The 23,017-nt window shown below is 44.3% G+C and overlaps 1 protein-coding gene and 1 long non-coding RNA gene across 8 annotated transcripts in view; one reads left to right on the forward strand and one right to left on the reverse strand.

Annotated features, from left to right (window-relative positions):
* Positions 1–22,257, reverse strand: part of LOC110080677 (uncharacterized) — a 32,356-nt gene extending 10,099 nt beyond the window's left edge. The window contains exons 1-3 of one of the 5 annotated variants that reach the window (XR_013543510.1): positions 8,395–22,257; positions 7,809–8,021; positions 87–117 (exon numbers count right to left, since the gene is read on the reverse strand). This is a non-coding gene — a long non-coding RNA (uncharacterized LOC110080677). Of the gene's footprint in view, positions 1–86; positions 118–820; positions 836–6,620; positions 6,711–7,130; positions 7,269–7,802; positions 8,022–8,394 lie in introns of those variants that run through there. The other 4 variants (XR_013543508.1, XR_013543511.1, XR_013543509.1 and 1 more) reach the window with 4 other exon arrangements.
* The window catches only part of GABRG3 (gamma-aminobutyric acid type A receptor subunit gamma3), a 401,625-nt gene continuing 386,436 nt past the window's right edge, over positions 7,829–23,017 (forward strand). For all 3 annotated transcript variants that reach the window (XM_020796824.3, XM_072994442.2, XM_078390341.1), the window contains exons 1-2: positions 7,829–7,956; positions 22,210–22,358. In XM_020796824.3, coding sequence (XP_020652483.1) covers positions 7,904–7,956; positions 22,210–22,358 — 202 coding nt within the window. In that variant the 5' untranslated portion in view covers positions 7,829–7,903. The remainder of the gene's footprint in view (positions 7,957–22,209; positions 22,359–23,017) is intronic.

The following is a 23,017-nucleotide window of genomic DNA, read 5'->3' on the forward strand; positions in this document are numbered from 1 at the left end:
AAATCAGAATTGATTTGATGGCACACAATTATTATTAATAATAGAAATGGTACTCATCAACCAATCCAAACCCAGTCCAAGAGAACCTTCTGAAATGCTGGTCAAGTTGCATATCTCCTGGGGAAAAAGAAGAAGTTGGCACCAATTAGAAATTATGCTCATAAGCTTAGCTAATGCAGCAAAAAATTAATGCAGGTGCTGTTTTCACAGGTATGGCATTTTACAAGTATACAGGGTATAACAACACCTCCACCACCATTAGGCCTCCAGCCCAAGATGGAATTGGTTAGAATTTTTAATCTCTTCACAGTGCGCATGTGTGAATGCCTGCTTCCCTTTGTGTATGAGGGTGAGAGGGAGGCAGAGGGGTGAACATTCACTTTTGCCCCTGACTTTGCCCATCATTGGTTACTATGCCAACCACAATGCCCACCACCACAATCCATCTTTGTTTTTCCTGGGGATTTTGTCTTTTAAGGCAGGAGGAAGGCTATGGGGAATGAGACAAGGCAGGAGCCTGGGCAGGAGGGAGCCTGCAGGAGGCCCTTGAGCTATACTTCTCTGGTTTAATAACAGCCACAAGCTTGAAGATGCGACAAACCCGAAGCCTGCCTACTCCAATCTAGGGCTCTTGGTGCCACTAAACAGAAAAGCTTACACAGCTGTTTTGCTTTTTCTTCTTTAATTGACTTTATTTTCTGGTACAAAAGAAGCAGCAACAGCAAAATACAAGAGGATTACAAACTGAGGACCTCATTGTCCGGACCTCCTGTAACATTCTGTAAAGATACCTGGGTGACTGCACAATAAAAAGCCTCACCTGGAAGCATCCCTGGAAAACAACTGACCGTGGAAATGCTTCCTGATGGTACAATAGGTCCATGACTCACACAGCTTACGCCACCTCTCACACCTGACACATAGCTGTTGATACAAAAGGAAGCAGTAACTGCCCAGTGGGCTTATCTAGCCCCAGCCAGAGCTCCACACTTCATTTATACAAACATCTGAAGTAACAAAATTGGCAGGAGGAATTCTGGTCAGAGGACTGCAAATGAGCAACAGCAGAAGTGCTGGAAAGCAAGGACACCTGCGCCCTGATCTGGATTCTCCTTCTGGCAACAGTAGGCAAAGGCAGCTTCTACAGCCTATAATTACCCATTTGCATGAAATGCTACAGCAAGGTAATGTCACTATGGGAATCACCTCCTACATGGAAGCAAATGTTTGAAAGGCTCCAATAATTACTTGCCTACAATTATATCCGCTTTGGTGAGAAAATGTACCTTGCAATCAACAACTCAACCATGGATGCTTGCGTGGCTCCACAGCAAAGATGTGAACTCTGGCCTTTTTTGTGCGGTAAACGAGGGAGGGGGAAACCCTCTCTCCTTGCTGTGAAATGACAACATTTTTTTTTCTCCCGCCACTGGAAGATTTTGCACCATTTGGGAGACTGATTTCTTTCCCTATTTCTATGAAAGGTACATTATCAGAAAATGTAATTAAGTGTTGCCTTCTTGCATGGATTAGCAAGAAGAGTCTTTTTAACCACTCAGCTTATTTTGTTTATGCTCACTGTGTGTGTTTCAGGAAAGGGCACTAGTTTAATGTTGCAAATGTAATGGCAAATATATATAAAAAATCCATGCTTGTTGTCCAGAACATGTGCTAGATGTGGCAACTCTCCCCAGGGTTGGCCAATCCTCAAAGCATTGTCCCAGAACATTAAGGCATCTGTTCTCAATCACAAATGAGGCATGAGTAATATTTCTTCACATTCCCTCTCCTTTTCTGTATGCCCAACATTGTGCTAATATATTCAAGGGAGTTCTAAACAAATGCTTTCTGAGCACCTGTCCACAAATGACTCTCCTCTACCTGGAATATATTGATGGCTCCTTTATGATCTGGACTTATGACAGCAAACACTTGAGAAGTTTAATCAGGACTCAATATCACCTCACCTCACCAACAACCTGAACCTAGACCAGTCCCCACAACACACTCACTCTCTCAGTTTTATGAAGCAGCTATGAAGCAACTATTTTTGACGGGAGGGGTGTTTTCAGATGATGCATGGCCATTACTAGTTCTTTTGTTCCCTCTCCGTGCTAACTCCAATCGAATACAGCCCGCTGGGAGGCTACTATTATATTTGTTCCATATTTCATCGCGCAGAACAACTGACATTCCACCAAGTGTGTACTACTAAACTGAGCAATTTCCTTTATATCTGGTACGCCATCCCACCTTTCCCACCAACTTTTGATTGACACTTTAATTTTCTTAAAATTAATTTTAAATGGGAATGGGGGTGCATTGGTATTCTGACAAATAAGGCTTGAAGTAGAAGAGTGAGCGGTGAGTTCTCCTCCATAGATAATACTGTGTGGAAATGAGAAAAAATGGCACAAGTAACTAATTACATGGCCAGCAAGGGCATTCTGCCACTGTATCAATGTCCCCTCAAATTTTTTTTAAAGGAGAGGGGCAGAGAACCGAACAAAAAGAGGAATGGAATATGTCCCACTGCAGGGATGTAGACGAACATATTACAACTAATTTACCCCTCCCCCAAAAGGCAGAACAAGTAAAAAAAATGTATGAACCACTATCACAAGATAGATTTCACATGATCTCAATACACAACTGTACAGGAAGCAAAAGTTGCGAGAAAAGAGGGATACTTTTTACTGGCATACACACGGCCAGAAAGTAATAGAGTAGGGTGAACTGTAGGTGCCAAAGGAGAAGGGGAGTGACCGCTGAATCCTGCAATAAAGTCAAAGATGCCCCCTTCAACTGCTGAGGCCCTGGGGAGATGACTGAGGTCATTACATGGTGTATATACACACCTTTCCAGCTACTCTGCCAGCCACTGAGTGGAGGTGGAGGTCAAACAGAAGGATATGTGTTGGTGCTTAGGAAGATTCTGGAATATTCTTTTTCTTTGGTCTCTCACTCAGTTTCATTTCTAAACTTTACCAACATTTTATCATACTATTAGGGCTGGGTGTATATGTCATTGTGGAAGGATGATAAATGCATGGGCCTTGAGGGTATTGGTCACACAATTACAACACAGCATAACCCCTTCCAAGTCATACCTACTTACATTCTCCTACTCCAATCGCATCTGAAGGACTGTTATTTTTCCTTTTAAAAAAATTGAGATCTGAGAATGCACAGATAATGCACATTGTCTGGGAATGAAGTGAATAGGAATGTCTCCTTAAAGGGGCATCCCAGATCTGTATGCTTTTTATTCAAGTACAGAATGGAAGTTCTGCATACCACTAGCACACATATAGGCCTGAAATTTTGGGCAACAGTTCATGCCTTGGATGAATTAGTCCCAGATCCACAAAATCCTATACTATAATAAGTCTGCATGTCTTTAAATTATGGGGCTAGTGGACTTTTTTTTTGTTATCACAGGTTAATAAAACTACCTGCCCCCCACACACATTGGAAATTGTCTACGCCAGCAGAACTTTTGGAAAAAACGAATGTAAAACTGAATTCATCCATGAAGAAATATAAAGGTCACACATTCTTGCACACAGCACTGTTCTTTCAGGATTACCTTTTAAATGTGTGAAAATGTTATGCACATTCCCTGAATAAGATGCCCAAGTTGCAAGGCCAGCCACACCATTAGACCAACGCCTCACTAGGCATGAGATTTTCAGTTCTTTTTTAAAATTATAAACCCCATAATTCCCCATTCTGTGAGTTCTTAAAGAACGTAAATATGGCTCACCGAAGAAAAAGGTCTAAGCTGGAAGGCTTTGAGGCCTAGCTCAACGTAGCTCCGTCCAAACTTCTTGTTCCTGTGCAATGTTGAGAGCTTCCCTGTTGAACAGGAAGATACGTGGAACTAGGTTTAGCTAAGCTTCAGAGGCTTCTGGTTTAGGCCTTTCTCCCTGGTGAGCCAAATGCAGGCGTTTGTAAGGTGTCGGTGTGTCAGTTAGGACTTCCAGAACAGAGAATTTGTAGTAAAAAAAACCTGAAACTCCCATCCCAGGCAGCAGATGCTGACAGACTATAGTGGCAATTCTCCCAACTATTCCACGTAAACTCACAGGCTGTACTTCTGACTTAGAGAATACTTCTGCAGATGCTATGCAGCCTGACTTGGTGCCCCTGTCCTAGGCTGGTCTCCTCAAGTGTAGTGGAGAACACTGCCCCATTGCCAGCAACTAATCCAGTCATGTGGAATAAGGGTGTAACAAACATTCACAGATCTCCTTGGCAAAAAAGAGAAAGAGAGAGGTGTTTTGACACACTCTGTTGAAAAGAAAAGAAAAAGTCGAACACTGCAAGATGTTTTGCTTTTATGTAAGAGTGAAAAGGCCAACATGCTGTTTGTTGGCAGCAGGTTAACAGAACAACACAAACCTGTGGCCTTTGTGCAAAAACTTGCATTCCTTACAATTAATCTTGTATTTCATGAAACAAGAACAGCAACAAAAACCTTCTATTTTGTGCAAAAGAAGGTTTTATCCACAACAGAGGGAGAGGGAGGTGATGAGAGTTCAGAGTGTATTATCAAATAGAAGATTGTTGTTAATAATAAATTTACCTAAAGAAGATATTCATGAATCACTATCAATTTCTGTAATCAATAAACAAAACTTCTATTTAAAAGACCTTGAAGTGTGGACCTGAATCTTCCTGAAGTAATGGTGATTTAGTGATCACCTGGTGGCAGCAGTGCAAAAAGGGGGATTGTTTGCCTTCCTGTGCTCTGAGGCTTGACGGTCAAGCAAGGGGGCACGACGGCGAACATCACACTAGAATTACTGATTATTTCGTGTCCTCTAAGCTGCCCCTCTCTGCCAAATCGTAGGGAAAACTTTGTGCTTAACTCTTTTTTAGTCAACATGCATTTTTTTTCTCTCCCCCTCCCCCTCTCTCTGTGTTTGTGTGTGTACTGCATGCATGTTTTTCTTGCAAACAAAAAAAGCAGACTTCCAATAAAGAATTCTATGAAACTCTACAAGTTGTTGTGAAGCATGCTGGTTTGTGATTTCCAGGGGTGGGTCCTCATTTATGTATTGTTTTCCCGGACATTGCCCCTTAAATACTATTTTCTTTTTCTTCTTTCTTTTTCTATGTCGGTCACCGGCAAGCAGAACAAATAAGAGGGAGGATTTCCCCATGGGGTGTCCCCTGAGCTCTCAGATTGCTCCAGTGTCTCCCCAACATGGCTGGATATGTTCACCTGGCTGCAGAATGAGGTGGCAGAGTGGATGGGCCATTTGAGGCCATAGACAGGTGGTCACAATTCTCACTTGCTTCCTCCAGCATCCTCACCTACTTGCAAACAGAAAACCAGCACAGGAGCAGCCAGGCCAAGACTAGAGACAGAACCTTTCCCTACCCCTGTTGTGGTAGATTTCTCTTTGTCTGTCTTACCTCCCATCAAGTTGCATCCAACCTACAGTGACTCTCATAGGCTTTGCAATATATGGACAATATTTAAGGAGTGGTTTTACTGTTATCCTCCTGGGGGGTGTTCCATATTGATTGATTGATTGATTGATTGATTGATTGATTGATTGATTGATTGATTGATTGATTGATTGATTGATTGATTGATTGATTGATTGATATCCAACCTATCTGGACCAACGGCCCACTCCCATGACCAAGCACTCCAAAGTCCTGTTCTTTAACACCTTTCCTGCTGAAAAGAGATGGACATCCAGGTCTCCTGGGTCCTTGCTTGCCATTCTGCCAGTTACACCACACTGGCTTCCTGCTGTGATGGACAGAAGGGAGGCGGAAAGAATGGCTCCCTGTTGCTTTCAGTGGGACCTGACGGTAGGGATCAGCTTGGTTGCCCCAGTTACTCTCAAAGAACAATGGGAAATGGACTAGTGGCACTGCCAGGCTACATGTTATTGAATCCTGCTGGCTCCCGGCGTCTTTGGGCAATGGAAGCCAACCATTCTGTCCAGACAGCGACCTCAGGCTATGGAAGGCGGGCCGGTGAGGTGGGGCGGCGAAGCACCTATTCCACTGCTTGCTTCCAACCCCGCAACAACCAGTTCAACCAGTTCAATTCCTGCGTGTGTTGTGTGTGTGTGTGTTTTGTTTTCAGGATCGCGCCGCTTCGCGCGTCAGTCTCTCCCGAAGCTTTGCGAGTCTTTGCGAGGTGGGGATGGGGGGAAGGAATGATGGTTGCCAAGGGAAATACAGTACGCACCACCAGCCTCACTTCGCTTCCTCGCGAAGCCGCGAAATGTTAGGACGGAAGGGGGAGGGGGAGAGAAAGCGAGCGAAAGCGAGAGGGCGCTGCTTAAAAAAAAAAAGCCGCACTTTCTTAGGGACTAGAAACCCCAACTTGAGAGAGTCGCCTTCACTGCTCTTCCTTGCCGCGATTACCGTAGAAGCCGATGGAGACGCGTAATTCGGAATATTAATCACGCCTCCCCGAGGAGCCGATCATTAAGCAAGCAGTGTGTGTGTGTGTGTGTGGGGGGTGCGGAGGTTGGTCGGGGCGTTCGCAAGTATTTCTTTAATTGGACAGGTCTGGCCCCCTCGGTTCCTGATTCAGGATCTCCCGCCGTCCCCGCCCCGCTTTCCCGCCCTGCACGGCCGAGGCTCACCAAAGGCGATGGGGATCCGGGAGGCCACCCCCGGCTCCGCTGCCGCCGCCGCCGCCGCCGCCCTCCCGCCGCTTGCCTCGCCGTCCCTGCAGTTGGCAGGGACCTCCCCGCGCCCGCAAGGACGCCTCGGCGAATATTGACGGGGCTGCGCGCGGGGGGGGGGGAGGCTCGCTCCTCACGCGTTGTCAACACGGGGCCGAGGCATCGGCGAAGCTGGGGTGCGGCGGGGAGCCCCCAAAGGGAGCCGGGCGCCCCGCTGAACGCAGGCGACGCCGACGCCGGGAAGTCCTCCTGCCGCGGTCGCCGCTAGCCCGAGGCGGCAGGGCATTAGCCCCCCGCTCCTCCTCGTCGTCGTCCCCCCCCCCCGCCACAACCCACCCGTTCGCCTCATTCGTTGCCTCCGTCGTGCTGGAGCGCCCTGACTCTCAAGGAAGGAGGCGGATGGGGGACTCGCCCGCTCGGCTCCGACCACTAGGCTCCAGCGCCTAGAGAACGACTGTACTCGGGTACCTGTTGGCCAGCTGGAGGATCCAAGAGGCGCTTCTCCAATGGTGTGGGACCCTGTGCAGCCCTCCTCCCGCGGAGACCCAGCCCCACGGGTGCGCAGCCCCTGCGAGGTCCGGAGTAAGCCTCCCCCGCTGGGGATCGGGGCTTTCCCTCTCGCTCCGCGCCAGGTGCGATCCTCGCCGGTGCCTCTGCCTCCTGCTCGGAAGTCCGCACCGTCGCGGCCGCGGCCACCGGCGGAGTCGCATGGCTCGGGCAGCCCCCAGGACGGCGAGACCCCGCTCGATTCTTCGGCCCGACCACTGATTGTCACTGGCAACCGGGGTGTGCCTGTGCGTGTGCGTGTGAGTGTGAAAGAGGAAGAGAGGAAGGGGGAGGGAAGAAGGAAGCAAAGAGGCAAAAAGGAAGGGCTGGAGCACCTTGGACCACCTGTCACACGCCCGTGGATCCGGACTACTCCCACTTGGATCGGGAAAGGCTTGCCTTGAGGTGGGAGGGGGCTCTCTTTTTGTGGAGAAGTGGACTTAAAAGCGGGAGATTTCTTACAGCGCACGGGGCTGGGAAGAAAAAAAGGGGGGGAAAGACACCCCGCAAACAGACACAGAAAGAAAACAAGATCCTTGGCGTGTCCCCTTCTTCTCTCCTCCCCCCCCCCGCCCGCCCGCCCGCCTGCTTCACCTTCACCTTCGCCTCCGCCTCCACCTCGCCCTGAGCCTCCTGCTCCCTCTCCGCCAGGGCTGGCTTGGACTTTCTTCCCTGCTCTTCCCGCTCTTCGGATCATGTCAGCTAAGCTTCTGGTGGGTGTCTTCCTCCTGTCCGTATTCCAGGCCTGGTAAGTTTCACCTGGCGCACTTCTGGCTTGCCTGTTTGTCTCCTCCTGCCTTTCTTGGAATATGTCTTGACATATTTGGGTGAGAGAGAGAGAGAGAGAGAGAGAAGCGGGGAGAGGAGAGATCCTTCAGAGGCAATGCTGTGATCATATTAGCCCTCGCGATTAGACTTCGCTGTTATTAGAATGATTATTACCTCCGATCGGGCTAGGTTAGGCACGGCAGCGACCACCTGAGCAGAAGCCCCGTGAAATTGACTAGACGGTAGCAACTAGGAGCCGCAGGAGCGCTTTGAAATTGACTACCCCCCCCTCCCGCGCCTCGCCATCTCCTTTTCCCCGCGTTTGCCTTTTTTTTTTTAGGGCTAGAGAAATCGGTCGTCACTTGATCTGCTCTGCAGTTGTTTTTTAGCTCTGGATTCTTCACCGGTCTCACCTCACCTCATCCGAAAGAACCTCTTTCCTGGTCGTGCAATAAAGTTTTCTTCAGGCTTGGCAGAGAAAGCGATCGATTTCCGCTTCCAAGGCTCTCTCTCCCTAAGTCAAGCTTGGCGGTCCGGAGACTGCGCTGGGGCACCGGAGTTGCCAGACAGGGCTTTCCGCTTGAGAGATGCACAGGATTTTTTGTTTTTAAAACCCACCAGAAATAGGAACTCTGGGCGGCCGCTTGGGTGCCGCTCCTGTTGGGGCTCCAAGAGCGACGTTGACGGGAGAAGCGCTTCTTCAGCGAGGAATGGCCAAGAATCGTGAAGCAGGGGAAGGCTGGCTGGCTAGCTGGGAAAGAGCCGGTGGAGCCACCCGCCATGAAATTGAACACCCCGAGAAACCGGTCGCGGAGGAGGCGCGATTAAGGCAATTAACTTTTATTAACTCGCGCTGGTGCCTCCGCAACCGAGGCGGGACGACTTGGGAGACCCTCTTTTCCTTAGGCAGATCAAAGCGCTTGCGCTTGCAGGAGATGAGCCGCCGAGGCGCTTCCGTTGGTTAATGATATTGTTGGGCTCCCCTGTAATGACTTTGAACAATCATGTCACAATCCGTTCTGGAAACGTTGCCGTGCAAATGAGCGCGCCGTCCCATGAATCCGAAATCTGACGGGTATTCCCACTTCTGATTGCGGAGGGTCTCCCCCTTCTCTCGCTTCTCCCCACCCCCACCCCGCTAGTCACAGATGAGAAGTCCAGCGCTCACTCTTCCTGCCAAACCCCCGAAAAATGGACAGGATGATCAAGGTTAGTTGCCTTGCAGTTGCAGGGCAATTAGGAGGAACGGAGCAACTCCTTTTTCCTTTTGCTCAGTAACTTTAGCTGGAGCTTTCCCCCATTTTTTATGGTATCTGCACAGCGAACTCCTCTGTTTTGATTTTAGGACATCTGTTTCTCTTAATTTGTACACGCATATACGCTTTACGCTTTAAATGATGAATCCGTTGGGTGGCTTTGAAAGCAGGTTAAATTGATGGAAGAAAAGGGTATTGGGTGGCTGTGAGTTAGGTTGGGTCCAGTATTAGAGACAGTAGACTCCAGTATAGCAGGAGTAGCAGGATGGCATCCAGCAGTGGACTTCCCATAGCTGGACACTGTCGGAATGGAATGCTGAACTGGTTAGACCTTTGCTCTCACCCAGCAGGGCTTTTCTTTAGATTTCTGAATTTTTTTTTAACCCATGAAAAAGTACATTGGATGCCTTGAAGAGCTCTGATTTCGATGCAAATGGCTTTGGAGTGTAATGGTTGGAAGGTGGTCTTTTCAACCAGAGCACAACATTTGGTAACCTTCTTCCCAATGGCCGGCCCTTCCAGACTAAACTAGGCTACTCCTCTGAGGGCAGGTGCCTCCGAAGTCATGTTTGTAGCCACATTGAGTGCATAAAACATGCCAGAGCTAGTTTGTGCTGGCATCACCCAGGTTGACTTCCACCCAGTGACAATTGTGGTAGCACAGATTAAGTGGACAAGAGAGTTAAAGTTTTTTTTTTACCAATCACTTTTCAAAGAGGCAAAGGGTGGGCACCCTCCGCGTGCTCACACAGGAGAGAAAACCTCTTCCAAGATGGTGGTCTGTGGAGACATATAGTTGTGGAGGAGAAAAATTAGGATTAGTCATATGCAAATATACATATATGCAAATTTAAATTGAAATTATTTGATTTGATTACTATTCCTTTAATCAGGCAAGAACCACAGTGTCTTTCATTTCATCATCATCATCATCATCATCATCATCATCATCATCATCATCATCATCATCATCATCATCATCATAGAACTGCAGAGCTGGAAGGAACCCCCTATCAAGTCCAGCCCCTGTCAAGGAGGCCCAGTGGGGGAATCAAACTCCCAACCTCTGGCTCTGCAGCCGGAGACCTATTAAGGAGCTATCCAGCAAGTTTGTTCATTTGTACCCCATTTCACCCTCCGAAACATGCCATGAGAATCACAATTATATTAGTTAATGGGAGGGGGCAGGGAACGTATTAATGTACTTCATGTCCCTCTTGAAAAGGACAAAAAGAGAGGGTGGTACACTGGAGAAAGTTGTTCTCATCTAACAACTATGGTTCTGAGGGAACCGGAGAAGTTGTTAAGCCCCAAATCCAGCCCCTGTTATCAGCTGGAATGTCCCTGTGATGATCCTCAAGATAACTGCATGTCCTTGCTGCTTAGACTTCAGGAAAGATTTCTCTATGCTCAGTCTGTGTGACAGATTTCTGTATCCCTTCCAACCTCATATATAGTTTGAGCTACACATGTACACGATTCCACACACTGCATTTTCCAGCAAGCAAAAGGGGGAAAATACAAACACACACACATACACACGTACATCAGAAATGAGAAATGTTTGGCCCCTCACAGCCTGCTGTGGGGTCCTCAGGCCATGTGAGACCACAGCACTCCACCCCAAAATGGGGCCCCCCAATGGCAAAGGGGAGGAGCATTATTTGCTGTTTTTATGCCATTGTACCCAGCAGGCTTGGCTCAGAAAAGTGCCCTTTTCTCTCCTCCAACCTCAAACTGTTCATATCACAAGATCTGCACTGGATCTGACATGATGTCCTTCTAGTAAAGCCTCAATGCTTCCCAAGAGCACCTATGGAGACCCCAGCAATCCCATGGAAATCAGAGCTTTTCCGCCTGTGAACACGGAGGCCCTGTTCCAATGACAGCTGTTGGCATCATTGTCACATTCTGTGAGGGCTGTAAATGCCTTCAATCGATTGTGCATCACATGAAGAAAGGTCTTCTCTGTCCACATCTTCCAGATGTGGAAACTGTGAGTTCTGGTACAATGACCAATGCAAACAATTTCCTCTCAATCTACTTTTTATTTTAATATCCATATCCTAATTTATTGTCATTTTAAATCCATGTATTTTTTTAGCTGTTGTACATCACCTTGAGTCCCTTCACTGGGAGAAAGGTGGGACAGAAGTCAAATAAAACAATTCATAATTTTTCTTTTATGTGCTTCTGTCCTGAGTCCTGATGAGTCCATTTTCACACCTCTTTGCACCTCTAAACTAAATATCCTAAAGATTTCTGCCTTTCTTCCTTTTGATGGTGGAGTCCATTGCCCTGGTCAGCTTCCTTGTCTTTTTCTGCTCCTTTTTTCAGCTCAAAGGTGTCATTTTTGAAAGAGGGGTGACTAGAACTATGTACGGTATTCCAGATACAGCCACAACATCTGCTTGTATAAAGGCAGAATGATACTAACCTTCTCTTTTCCAGAGAATTTATAAAATTATATGTGCCTCTCTTTCTATAACTACTTCTGTGCACAGTGCTGAAAATTTCATTGAATCCTCCTCAGCCACAGTCTTAAGCTCCCTCCCCTGGTTTGTTGTAACTGTTTAAAATCCCATCACTGTATGGGTATAGCTGGGATTCTTTGCCCAGGAGTGGCATCACTTGATATTTGCAATGAATCTCAGGTCTCGCCTGACCTTCTAGTTTTGGGAAAGGCTTTTAAAAAGTTTTTTTGCAGTTTGCTTTGGGGTTTCCCTGTCCTGAACAATTTGGCACCATCCTCTCGGACTCCTCCTCATCTGTGAATCAATCAGATATTAATCATGTACTCTGTTAGGGTCACAATAAGCCAGAAGCAGCTTGATGGCACACATCCATGGCCACACATTCATAATAAGATCTGTTCTCTTATTCAGTTACTCAGGAACCTCCTGTGAAGGAGATGGCTGATAACTTTTGGGGAAGATGCCATAGTCAGCAGCCCGTCACTCTCCTCAATATGGCTCAGGCCTGATTGGTGTAAAAACAACTCTCTCTGACAACTGTGTGGACACAGGGTAAGCCCCTGTGCTGCCTGAAGTCTGCAATGCAGGCAAGGGATTCTGGGGTTTAGATGAAACACATCCTTCCCTGCAAGAAATGCTGCTTGCAGTAATGATCCGAGAAACATGGCTGGAAATGTTCCTGTCACAAAAGAGCCACGATACAATCTCCGCGACAAATCCTTTCAAATTTCAAGTCAAAGACCCATCCTCAATGTTTCCAAGGGTCAACTTCCTATCAGTCACCCAGTGTGGTTTAGCAGACCGAACTTAGGAGACCTGCCTGAATGTCCACTCAGCCATGCAGACTCATGGAGAGGGTGATACTGGCAAAATCACTCCTTAAATATCTCAATAAACTTGAAGGCCCTACTAGGGCTGAAGAAGTGCATTTCACCCATGAAAGCTAACTGATTGTTTGATTTTTAGTGGTCTAATAAAGGTATAACCTACTCCTGCATCTGTATTATGTAAGGACCACACAGCTTTCTTTGGGGTTTTTTGGAACTATTGAGAAAACCAGAAAAAGCCACACACACTCCAACACCACCAAGATGACATGGACTTTTAACATTAGTCAATTAGGACAGCAAATACCTACTTCCAGCCACTAGGTAATATTATTAATTTGTTCTTGGCTCTGCCTAGACTAAATTTTACACCAATTTCCACTGGGTTTTTGTGTTGCAGTTTCAAAAGAAGGGAGTATGTGGAGGGGTGGGGGTGCACATGCAAACTGCCTGGCAATTGGTTGTTGTGGGTTTTTCGGGCTCTCTGGCCGTGTTCTGAAGGTTGTTCTTCCTAACGTTTCGCCAGTCTCTGTGGGCAGCATCTTCAGAGGACAGCACTTTGCCTGGCAGTTCTTCTTCCTCTTTTTTGAGAAGTAGGGGTGTGTGATATTGAACCAACAGCTACCTGGGTTGTAGTTTGAAAACCACACCTTTGATGCAGCATGCATTTTTTTCTAACTAATCCCTTAGAAGCAAACCTGGCACAAACATCTGCTATGAATTTTTGGGACTCTCATTAATTTTTTTTCCATACTATATACAACATATTGGTACATGGCCTGAAGAAGTGGATTTACCCATGAAAGCTTGCTGATTGTTGTATACACACATATATAGGCATCACCTAAGCCTGCATTTGTATTGTGTTTAAGAACCACACCGCTTTCTTTCTTTTTCTTCTAAAACCAGTGATTTCTGCAGGCATGTAGGGTTAAATTCTCTCCTTGTCTCATCCACCCACGTGTAATCTGGGATTATTCATAGCTGTTCAAAAACAAAATTCCAAATGTTTGTCATAAACACATTTCCAGTCAGGCTTAACTTCATTTTATTTTCTAAGTATAGTTTGTTAGCAATCTCTTTCACTGCCAGTTTCTGATGGTTCCTTCTGCAATACTCAGTAGCATTAACAAGACCAAGGCTGGTGACCCTCCAGATTTGTCTGGCCCAGCCTTGCCAATGGTGAAACAGGATGGGAATACAGGTAGTTGTTCATCAATATATAGATGTGTAGAGGTTCCTTTACTTTTTACTAGAAGTTTCCCTCTACAAGGTACAAACCGTTCTGTGTTGGGATTTTAAAGAGCCAGAGTTCACACTAAGAAAAGAGAAGGCATCCTCTCTCCCAAGCACCTTACAGAATTTGGCCCAAAGGATCAAATAAAGGAGTAGGTAGCATTTATTTTACCTATATATGCTAAGTATTACAGAAAAGGGCCTCCAGTTAAAACACATGCACACAGAGAAGTCCATTAGGACAGAAGGATCTTCTGGAAACTTTTTTTTTTAAAAAAACTGTAGCCTATTGAAACTACATAAGGTAGCAGAGATGCTGGCCAGCTGGTTAGCTGTTAGGTGTTTTATCAAGTCTTTGTTTTTTCATTTTGCAGCAAAACAGTGGTCATGGCCTAAAAATATATTAAAAATCCAGAGGTGTGGTTATAGGATCTTTGGTTTTAAGCAGCTCCAAAAAGTAGACTTTCACCATCTCTAGTTGGGTATTCACCTTAATCCCAACAGAGAAACATGTCAGAAAGGGGAGGAGTAGTTCAAGGGCTGGCCTAAGAGCTTTTGCTGCCTGAGGCAGAGCAGAAAATTGACCCTTCGACTCACTCTCAAGTCAAGGAGCCAAGTACCTAGTGCCAGTCAGTTACTGAGGCAGGCGAGAGAGAAAATCCTAGCCTTCCCAGTCTCGGCAGCAACAATGATAGCTCAGTGGTTTAGGCAATGACTGTGAAGGCAGTGGTTGGGAGTTCGATTCCCCACTGTGCCTCCTTGACAGGAGCTGGACTTGATGATCCAGAGGGTCACTTCCTGCTCTGCAAATCTAAAGTTAAAATGAATGCCCCTGTGTGTACAAAAAAACAACTAACCATTTTCTGCCCCCTCCATGACGTCACAGAAGAGCTGTGGTGAGGCAGGTGCCTTGCTCTGCATAAAGGTAGGGATTGCCCTGAGTGATGCAAGTAGGCAATTGTGGACTCAGGGTTTGTCTGTTCTGACAATGACAGTGGGGGCTCTTTAGGCAGCAATGCATATTAATACATTTCATAGTGTGGCATTTGAAGGGAGCTAACCCTTCTCTTTCTGCTGAGAATGGCCCTAGATTTCTCCCTAAAAATCCTGCCCTGATGACGCCATTGATGAGAAGCAAGAATTCCACGGCTTTGTATTTGCTCTAGCTGGCTGGATAGCTCAGTAGTGTAGGTATCTGGCTGCGGAGCCAGGGAGTGGGCGTTTGATTCCCCATGGTGCCTCCTGTGAGTAGAGGCAGCCTGTGTAGCCTTGGGCAAGTCACCCAATCCCAGGATGCCCCCAAAAGAAGGGAATGGGAAGCCACTTCTGAATATTCTCAACTGGAAAACTCTGAAAAGAGCGCCATAAGTCAGAATTGAGTTGACAGCATGCGATTATTATTATATTTGCTCTGCACGCAATCATTATTTCAGTTGAGGTACATTGAGAGCAGCTGAATATAGATCAGATTGGCTTTACATCCTCTAACAAGTCATCCCAGAAAGCAAATAATTCAGTTAATGTACACTGATAAATCATGGGTGTCAGCATTTGAAAAGAAAAGAATTACATGTTGTACAAATAAACCAGTAAGTGCCAAAAGCAACAAAATGCAGCTTCCTTCCACATTTTTTTTTAAAAAAGAAATCAAATATCCCAGATGTACTAAACTGTAATTTAACATAGGCAGTGCTCACGTCCAATTGTTGGCTGGTACAATATATAAATAAAATGATGCTGCAGCAAACTCCCAGATGTAATGAGCACATTAACAAATAAGGAAAGCTAGCGTAACTACGAAGCCTCAAGGAAAAGAGAGAGTTGGGGGGGGGGAGAGAGGTTTCTTAGAGATGGGCAATGGGGGAAAAATAAGATCTGCATTTTGTGGCATTTTGTACACAAAAAAGTATTTTCTTAGTGACCGTTGCTGCTGTAGACTGCTATTTTCTATATGCTGGGACACATTTCCATGCTGAAGCTTCAGCTATCCTTCAGGTCACTCTTGAAATGTCTTTTTTTTAAAAAGAATCACCTTTCCCCCCCATATAGAAATCATACCTATGCTTTCTTCAAAAGGCACAGGAAGCTGCCTCATCCCAGGACACAACATTAATCATTCTAGCCTAGTATGTATTGTCTGTTTTGATTGGGAGTGGCCCTCTGGGGTGTCCACTCAAGGTCTTTGCTTGTCACTTATTGTTTCCTTTTAGCTCAGAGAGGAGAGGCTGAACCTGAATTTTTCTAGGTTCAGGGCGTGTGCTCAGCCAGTGGGCTGGGGTCAGTCTGCAACTGTATTCCAGAACAAAGAGCTCTTGTTTTAAGGCTCCTGGCCCCTCTAGGAATGATGTATTTTATAATTCTGTGCTAGGGTGGCCATATCTCCTCTTTTAGGAGAGATTTAGGTTCAAGGTTCTGACACTCATGTATAAAGTCCTTCACGGTTTGGGACTACATTACCTATCAGAGCCTCTTTCCCCAATGCCATCTGCCCAAACTACTAGATCTTCTCAGACCAGGCTTCTCTGTGTAGCCACCTTGAGAGAGGCCCAATGTCCTCTTTTGTCCTCCTTTCTGTTGATGTGTAAGTGGCCACCCTATTCCATATGTATTGGTGTAGAGGAGTCAGAACTTTCAGGGTGAAAACTCTGGGACTTTCTTAACAGTAGGGACTGTTCCTGGACTTCCCTGCTCCCTTTGAGCTTAGCCACAGTTTTCACAGTAGCCAGAAATGCAATGGACTTTCCTCAAGAACAGTATATTGTAGTAAGGTATCCCCATTGTAACGGAAAGTATTCAAAAGTAGCTTGGTCTCAAACTGGCAATTAAGAGCCATTAATGTTACCAAATACCTGCTTCTTATTTATTTCCTGCTTTATCTGTTGATCTAGCTTCTTGCATTTTTCTGTTTTCCTTATGGTGTGGAGGGATATAGAGACTGTTATGATGAATGTCTGCATCTCCAAATTCACCATTGTCTGCTGGTTTGCAAATACAGCAGAATGAGGTACGAGAGGTCTAAACTACTAGGACTGATTATATATTTCAGACTTTGGGAAGAGAAACCATTTCTCCCCTGTGAGTGAAAACCAAAATGAAACAGAGCAGGGCAGAGAGGAAGGTTCTAATGTTGTCCAGTCCTTTGTACATTCATTCATTGTCTGCAGGGAATTTTTGCAAGTTTAAGGAAGTATTTAAAATGTAATGACCAAATATGCTTGTGGGGTAAGTAAATGAAGTCCCATGCGATGATAAATCAGTGCTGTACTTTGCCCACAAGACATTGTGGGGACAAAGCAGCAAGCGATGCTTAGTTATTTTGCCACCTCAGGCAGAAAATCCCAGAAGTCCTTTTCCTCTTCCTTGACAGTAAATCTAAAATAATAATCCTTCAAATAAATACAATCTTCCTGCCCTTTTGTATCGCACAGAAATTGCTGTTTGAGGCTGTCCCTTCCATCTGCTTAATGGGAGAGCCTGCCCTACTTTCCCACTTTCCCACTAGTCCCAGTTGTGATACTTTTGTATATAATGGCTGAAATCCTGTTGCTTGACATAGTAAGTTGCATAAGTTGATCCAATTGAATCCATCGGGCTTGGTGAGTCTAATTCTCTGTGAGCTCTGATGAGTCAGTGGACATACCCCAGCTGTGACTTACTAAAGTAAGTCACAACTGTAGTAGGCCCGTTTGAATCAGTGAATTTTAAAGAGGAGTTGACTTGTCAAATCTCCATTGATTCCTACCCTAGCACAACTTACTATGTTAACTAACAGGATTTCAGCCATTTTTCCCCTTTCTTTTAAAAACACCTTTATAAAATGTTTTCCTTTGCAGTAAAACTGCAGCTTCTTTTTTCCTTTAAGTAATTATCCCTTCCTCTTCACTGTAATAGAACAAAAATCTCTCTCTCCAGCTCTCCAGAACGTTATCGAAAACCTTAGGATTTCAAATAAAGGGTGATAGGGGGAATTTTCACCCAAGAGCATCCAAAGACAGAGGTGAAAAAATTCCCTATATGGTGATGTTCTAAGAACAATTGCCTCCTACACACATCCCTATATTTAATTAAAGAAGAGCCAAGGCATAGGTGCACTTTGCACATTCATCTTAATGTGCCCACCAACGTGCCTACAATTGAACATAATGTGCCCATAGTTTTAAAATGTAGTTTTTCTTTTTAACTCTGAAGTCAGTTTAACTGCTGCATGCCACTCAATGTTCCCATCTTGCCTTTGTAAAACACCAGATCAGTTTGAAGTCCGTTTAAATTTCATTCAGTTCATGCCCATGAATGATTGAATACAGCTGTTTCGTCTCTAGGGATGGATGAATCTATCAGTTTCGGTTTCCTTCATACCTGAATGTTTTAAATCTATAGCTCTTTCCATCTTGTTTAAGAAGTTTGTGTGCTATGGAAAGCACTTCTCAAAAGTGAACCAAGTAAATTCTCAACAATCTGTTGTTGTTATTATCATGTGCTGCAAAGTCAGTTTTGATTTAACAGAGACCCTATGAAATTGTCACCTGCAGAAAGCTCCTATCATTAACAACTGTGCTTAGATCTTGTAAACCTGAGGTTGTAGTTTCCTTGATTGTGTCAATATACCTCCTATTCAGTTTCCACCTTTTCCTGCTGCCTTCTACTTTTCCCAGCATTATTGTTTCAGAGATAATAATTGTTTCCTCATGGTATGCCCAATGATCTCAGTTTAGTGACTTCTGCTTGTAAGGAGAGTTCAGGCTTGATTTGACCTAGAACCTACTTTGTCCTGTAGAGCAGTGGTCCCCAACCTTGGGCCTCCAGATATTCTTGGACTACAACTCCCAGAAGCCTTCACCATCACCTCTGCAGGTCAGGATTTCTGGGAGTTGAAGTCCAAGAACATCTGGAGGCCCAAGGTTGGGGACCACTGCTGTAGAGGGTCCACATTTTTCATAAAGTTCTATACCAAACACCATCTTTCAAGTAAATTTTTTTTAGCCTTCTCCACAGCCCAGTCCAGATCTGTACATAGTAATAGGAAAAACCATAGTATGGGTGACCTTGACCATAGTTTCTTGGGACACATCTATACATTTGAGGTTCTTTCCAAGTTGCCTCATAGCTACCCTCCCATTTCTCAGTCTTCTTGGCTGCACTCTCCGTTTGCATTGATGATTGACTTAAAGTATAGAAACTCTTTCACTATTTTGATCTCTTCATTGCCAACATTAAAATTATGTGATTCTTATCTAGGCCTGAATTTGGTCTTTTCAGTGTTCAGCTGTAATCTTGCTGTTGCACTCACTTCTTTCACCTTCAAATCATTGCTGCTTTCCATCAGCAATAGTGTCATCTGCATATATTAACTTATTGTTATTTCCTCTACCAATTTTCATTCTTCTTTCATCTGAGTCTAATTCAACTTTTTGTATGAAGACCTATTTGCTACCTATAGGTTGAACAGATAGAGAGATCAGCTATTGTCTGATACCTTTGCCATTGAGATACCATTGTAGTTTTCCATATTATTGTTTCACATAGTTTGTTTAGCATGATCCATAGTTTTTCATGATCCGCACAGTCAAAGGCTTCACTATAATCAAGAAAACAGAGCCCCCCCTTTTTAAAAATATCTAAATTAATGCAATTATCCTATAGTTACTGCCATCTTTGTCATCCTCTTTGCTATGAAATGTATATTAAATACTTCCAAACTATGGACAATTGTATTGTTTTCTATAGTGGTTGACATATCATTGTTAGGATTTTTGTAGATTTAGCTTCTGTATCTTGAAATATGTTCTATTGGTATCCCATCTAAACCTGGTGATTTATTTCTTCCAGTTGTTATGAGAGCAACGTTCACTTGGATTTTTAAAACTGCAAGTTATTCATCACAGGATTTCTCCTCAAAAGAATCTGTCATCTCTACTTCATAATTCAGTATATTTTTTCTATTTCATCTTGATCAGATAGTATACTTGCCTGATGATCTTCCAGAATCCCTAATCTTTGTTTTAATTTCCCTTTGATTTCTTAGAATTTATGAAGGAGATCTCTCTTTTCACATTTTTGTTGTTGTTCTCTTTTGTTTCCTTGCACTGATTGTTGTAACAATACTCATAGTCCCTACAGTATATGCCACTTGGTGAAAAGTTGCATTTAGGATTCTGACTCTATGTCTGTCACAACTATGTTTGCTTCTCTTATGTTGTTAACCATTTTAAGAATTTCATCAATCATCTGTCTAGGCTTTTCTTTGGATTACAAGAATATTCTTTTTGAATCACCCATGATAATATATCTGGTCTCATTACATGATTCTTCTGGTTCATGGTCACTTGAGTTTAGTAATACATATCTTTTCTCTGCCAAATTCACTTGGGATAGCTGTTCCCAGCCTGGTTAAGGAGAAGAGTCTCAAGAAAGCCTATTTCAGTACCATAATCTAAACATTCAGAGTTTAGGCAAACTTGTCCCACATTCCCCCCCTCCACATCCCAATTATTACGATTTTTTTTCTTTGCACACCCACCCTATCATTAATGATGTCAATCAAAATAATCTGTAATGCAAGATATACCTGTAAACTAGGCTACTGTCTTTGGAAACCAATTCAAGCTATAAAAATAGGCTGTAGAGGAAAGAGGTATTTGCTGGATAATTTTATGCGTAGTGATTTCTTCAATTCAAGTTCCACCATATTCAGTGAGATTCACTCCCAAGAATGTTTATGCATGGATGCAATCCAAATCTTTTTTTTCTCAGATTGGCATATTAATGGGAGTGCAACAATCCCTACTGGCTTGGCTCTTTAAGATAATGTATCTTGAGAAACTTCATGGGAGAAAAGTGTCTTTACTGTACCTGTCCTCCCACCAGGCACTGAATAATGTGGGATGGGGCTTCTGAGGGAGGGGGGGCTTTCCCTCACATCAGACTGAAGTCTGAACTGTGTTAATGCAAGGAATGGAACTGAAGAAAAGCTTCTTGTTTCCTTCCTCCCCTCTAGCAACCCCGCATATATCATCCCACATCATTTGGGGGATCTGCTTGCTTTCCGGACAAGGGTGTCTGTCTGTTTGGCTGGCTGGCTGGCTGGTTCCTTGATTAATAGAGCTGTAGATACCCTGTTTCCTCCCAAAATAAGACCTAACCTGAAAAGAAGCCCTAGTGTGATTTTTCAGGATGCTTGTAATATAAGCCCTATATAGAAGTGAGAGCTGGACCATAAAGAAGACTGACCACCGAAGAATTGATGCTTTCGAATTGTGGTGCTGGTGGAGACTCTTGAGAATCCCCTGGACTGCAAAGAGAACAAACCTATCCATTTTGAAGGAAATCAACACCGAGTGCTCACTGGAAGGACAGATTCTGAAGCTGAGGCTCCAATACTTTGGCCATCTCATGGGAAGAGAAGACTCCCTGGAAAAGACCTTGATGTTGGGAAAGTCTGAAGGCAAGGGGAGAAGGGGATGACAGAGGACGAGATGGTTGGACAGGGTCACCGAAGCTACCAACATAAATTTGACTCAACTCCAGGAGGCAGTGGAAGACAGGAGGACCTGGCGTGCTCCGGTCCATGGGATCACGAAGAGTCGGATATGACTTGACAACTAAACAACAACAACCTCAAAAATAAGCCCCAGTAAAGTGGAAGTCCACCCTCCACCATTGTGCAGCAACCAGAAGAAGAAGAAGAAGTGTCTGTATTTGAATAAATGTAGATTGCTGTACATGGAAAAAAAAACATCCCCTGAAAATAAGCTCTAATGTGTTTTTTGGAGCAAAAATTAATGCAAGACCCTGTCTTATTTTTGGGGAAACACAGTAGCTATACTGGGGAGGAGGGGATGGAACCTTTTATTGCCACAAACTTCCTTAAAGTAGACTTATTTTAGGTAATAAGCCAATGTGTTAAGTTTTAGGTTCACCTTCATTCTTATTTTCTTACCCTTAAAACTACATGGAGTATAGAAATTCTGACATGTGAAGAACATAATGTATTTTAAGGGGATGAAAGAGTCAAAAACATTAAAATACCTGCCATTAAAATATTTTCAGTGTTCTTTCTAGGCAAAGATGAATCGTTAGGTGCAGGAGAAGCCATGGAGTTCAAAAGAAGGCTGCTTATTCACCATGGGTTGTCACTGCAAATTTTAAACTACATAAAGCAAGACATTGCATTGTGACAGAAGAAAAATGGTATTTATTTCTCCCCAGATTCATGATCTAGTGTGAAGTAATGATGTGAAACTATGCGATTATTTTCCATTAAATTGGTCTGCTTGGACTTTCATCTGTGGCAGCAGGCATAGCTTTTGGGACTGATAGGCCTGAGGAGAATTCCAAAGAAATCAGAAGCGTTCACATTGTACTTGCTGAGGAAAAGCAAGACATGCTCTGTTATTCAAAGGTTGTTTCCCTTATATTCTTTTATTTGTTGCTTAAACTGCAGTTCAAGAAAGGTTGAAGAGGATGACTTTGAGGATTTCACATCAAACCAAAAATGGGTAATGGCTCCAAAAACACACGACACTGATGTGACGCTGTTGCTGAACAAGTTGCTGAGAGAGTACGATAAAAAGCTGCGGCCGGACATTGGGAGTGAGTAATTTTTCCTTTCAGTTTCTTCAGTAGGGACAACATCTTACCTCTTAAAGTAGATGCTCATGTTTGCTTTTGAGTGACAACCTGCATGCTCTGAGATGAGTGTCGAAGGTCAGCTTTTGGCTTGAGTTGGCCATAACTTTTTGTATATACCACGGACTATCAAGAGTACATAATTAGAACAGGGAGTGCAGTTCTAAGCATACATGTTGAATTCCATGTTTGGTTTATCTGGACCTGGAGGTTGGCTGTGTCATTGTCTCCACATTGATGTTAAAAAATTAGAGCAATTATTTAAAAGATAGCTAAATTATTAAGGAGGTAGAGCATCTTCCCTACTATGAAACCTGATCACCATGGGTCTCATTGACTGAAATCCTCTTACCTAATCCCACTGGTGTAAGACAAATGGCATGGCTTTTAGAGGCTAAGTGTCTGAAGTTAAGAACTCACTGTAGACATTACCTGTGGCATACTGAGTTCATGTGTGGCTCAGTAGGCCACCTATGGCTGTGCAAGAAGATTTCACCCATTTAGTTTACCAAAGAGGAGGTGGGTGAGGAGGAAGATGATTTGATACTCTGCAGATATGGGGAGACTGTTCTTGGCAGAATTTGGAATTTTATGGCTTCAAAACCTCTAACTACACAGTAGAT

The sequence above is a fragment of the Pogona vitticeps genome, chromosome 3 (assembly GCF_051106095.1).
Source record: "Pogona vitticeps strain Pit_001003342236 chromosome 3, PviZW2.1, whole genome shotgun sequence".
NCBI lineage: Eukaryota > Metazoa > Chordata > Lepidosauria > Squamata > Agamidae > Pogona > Pogona vitticeps.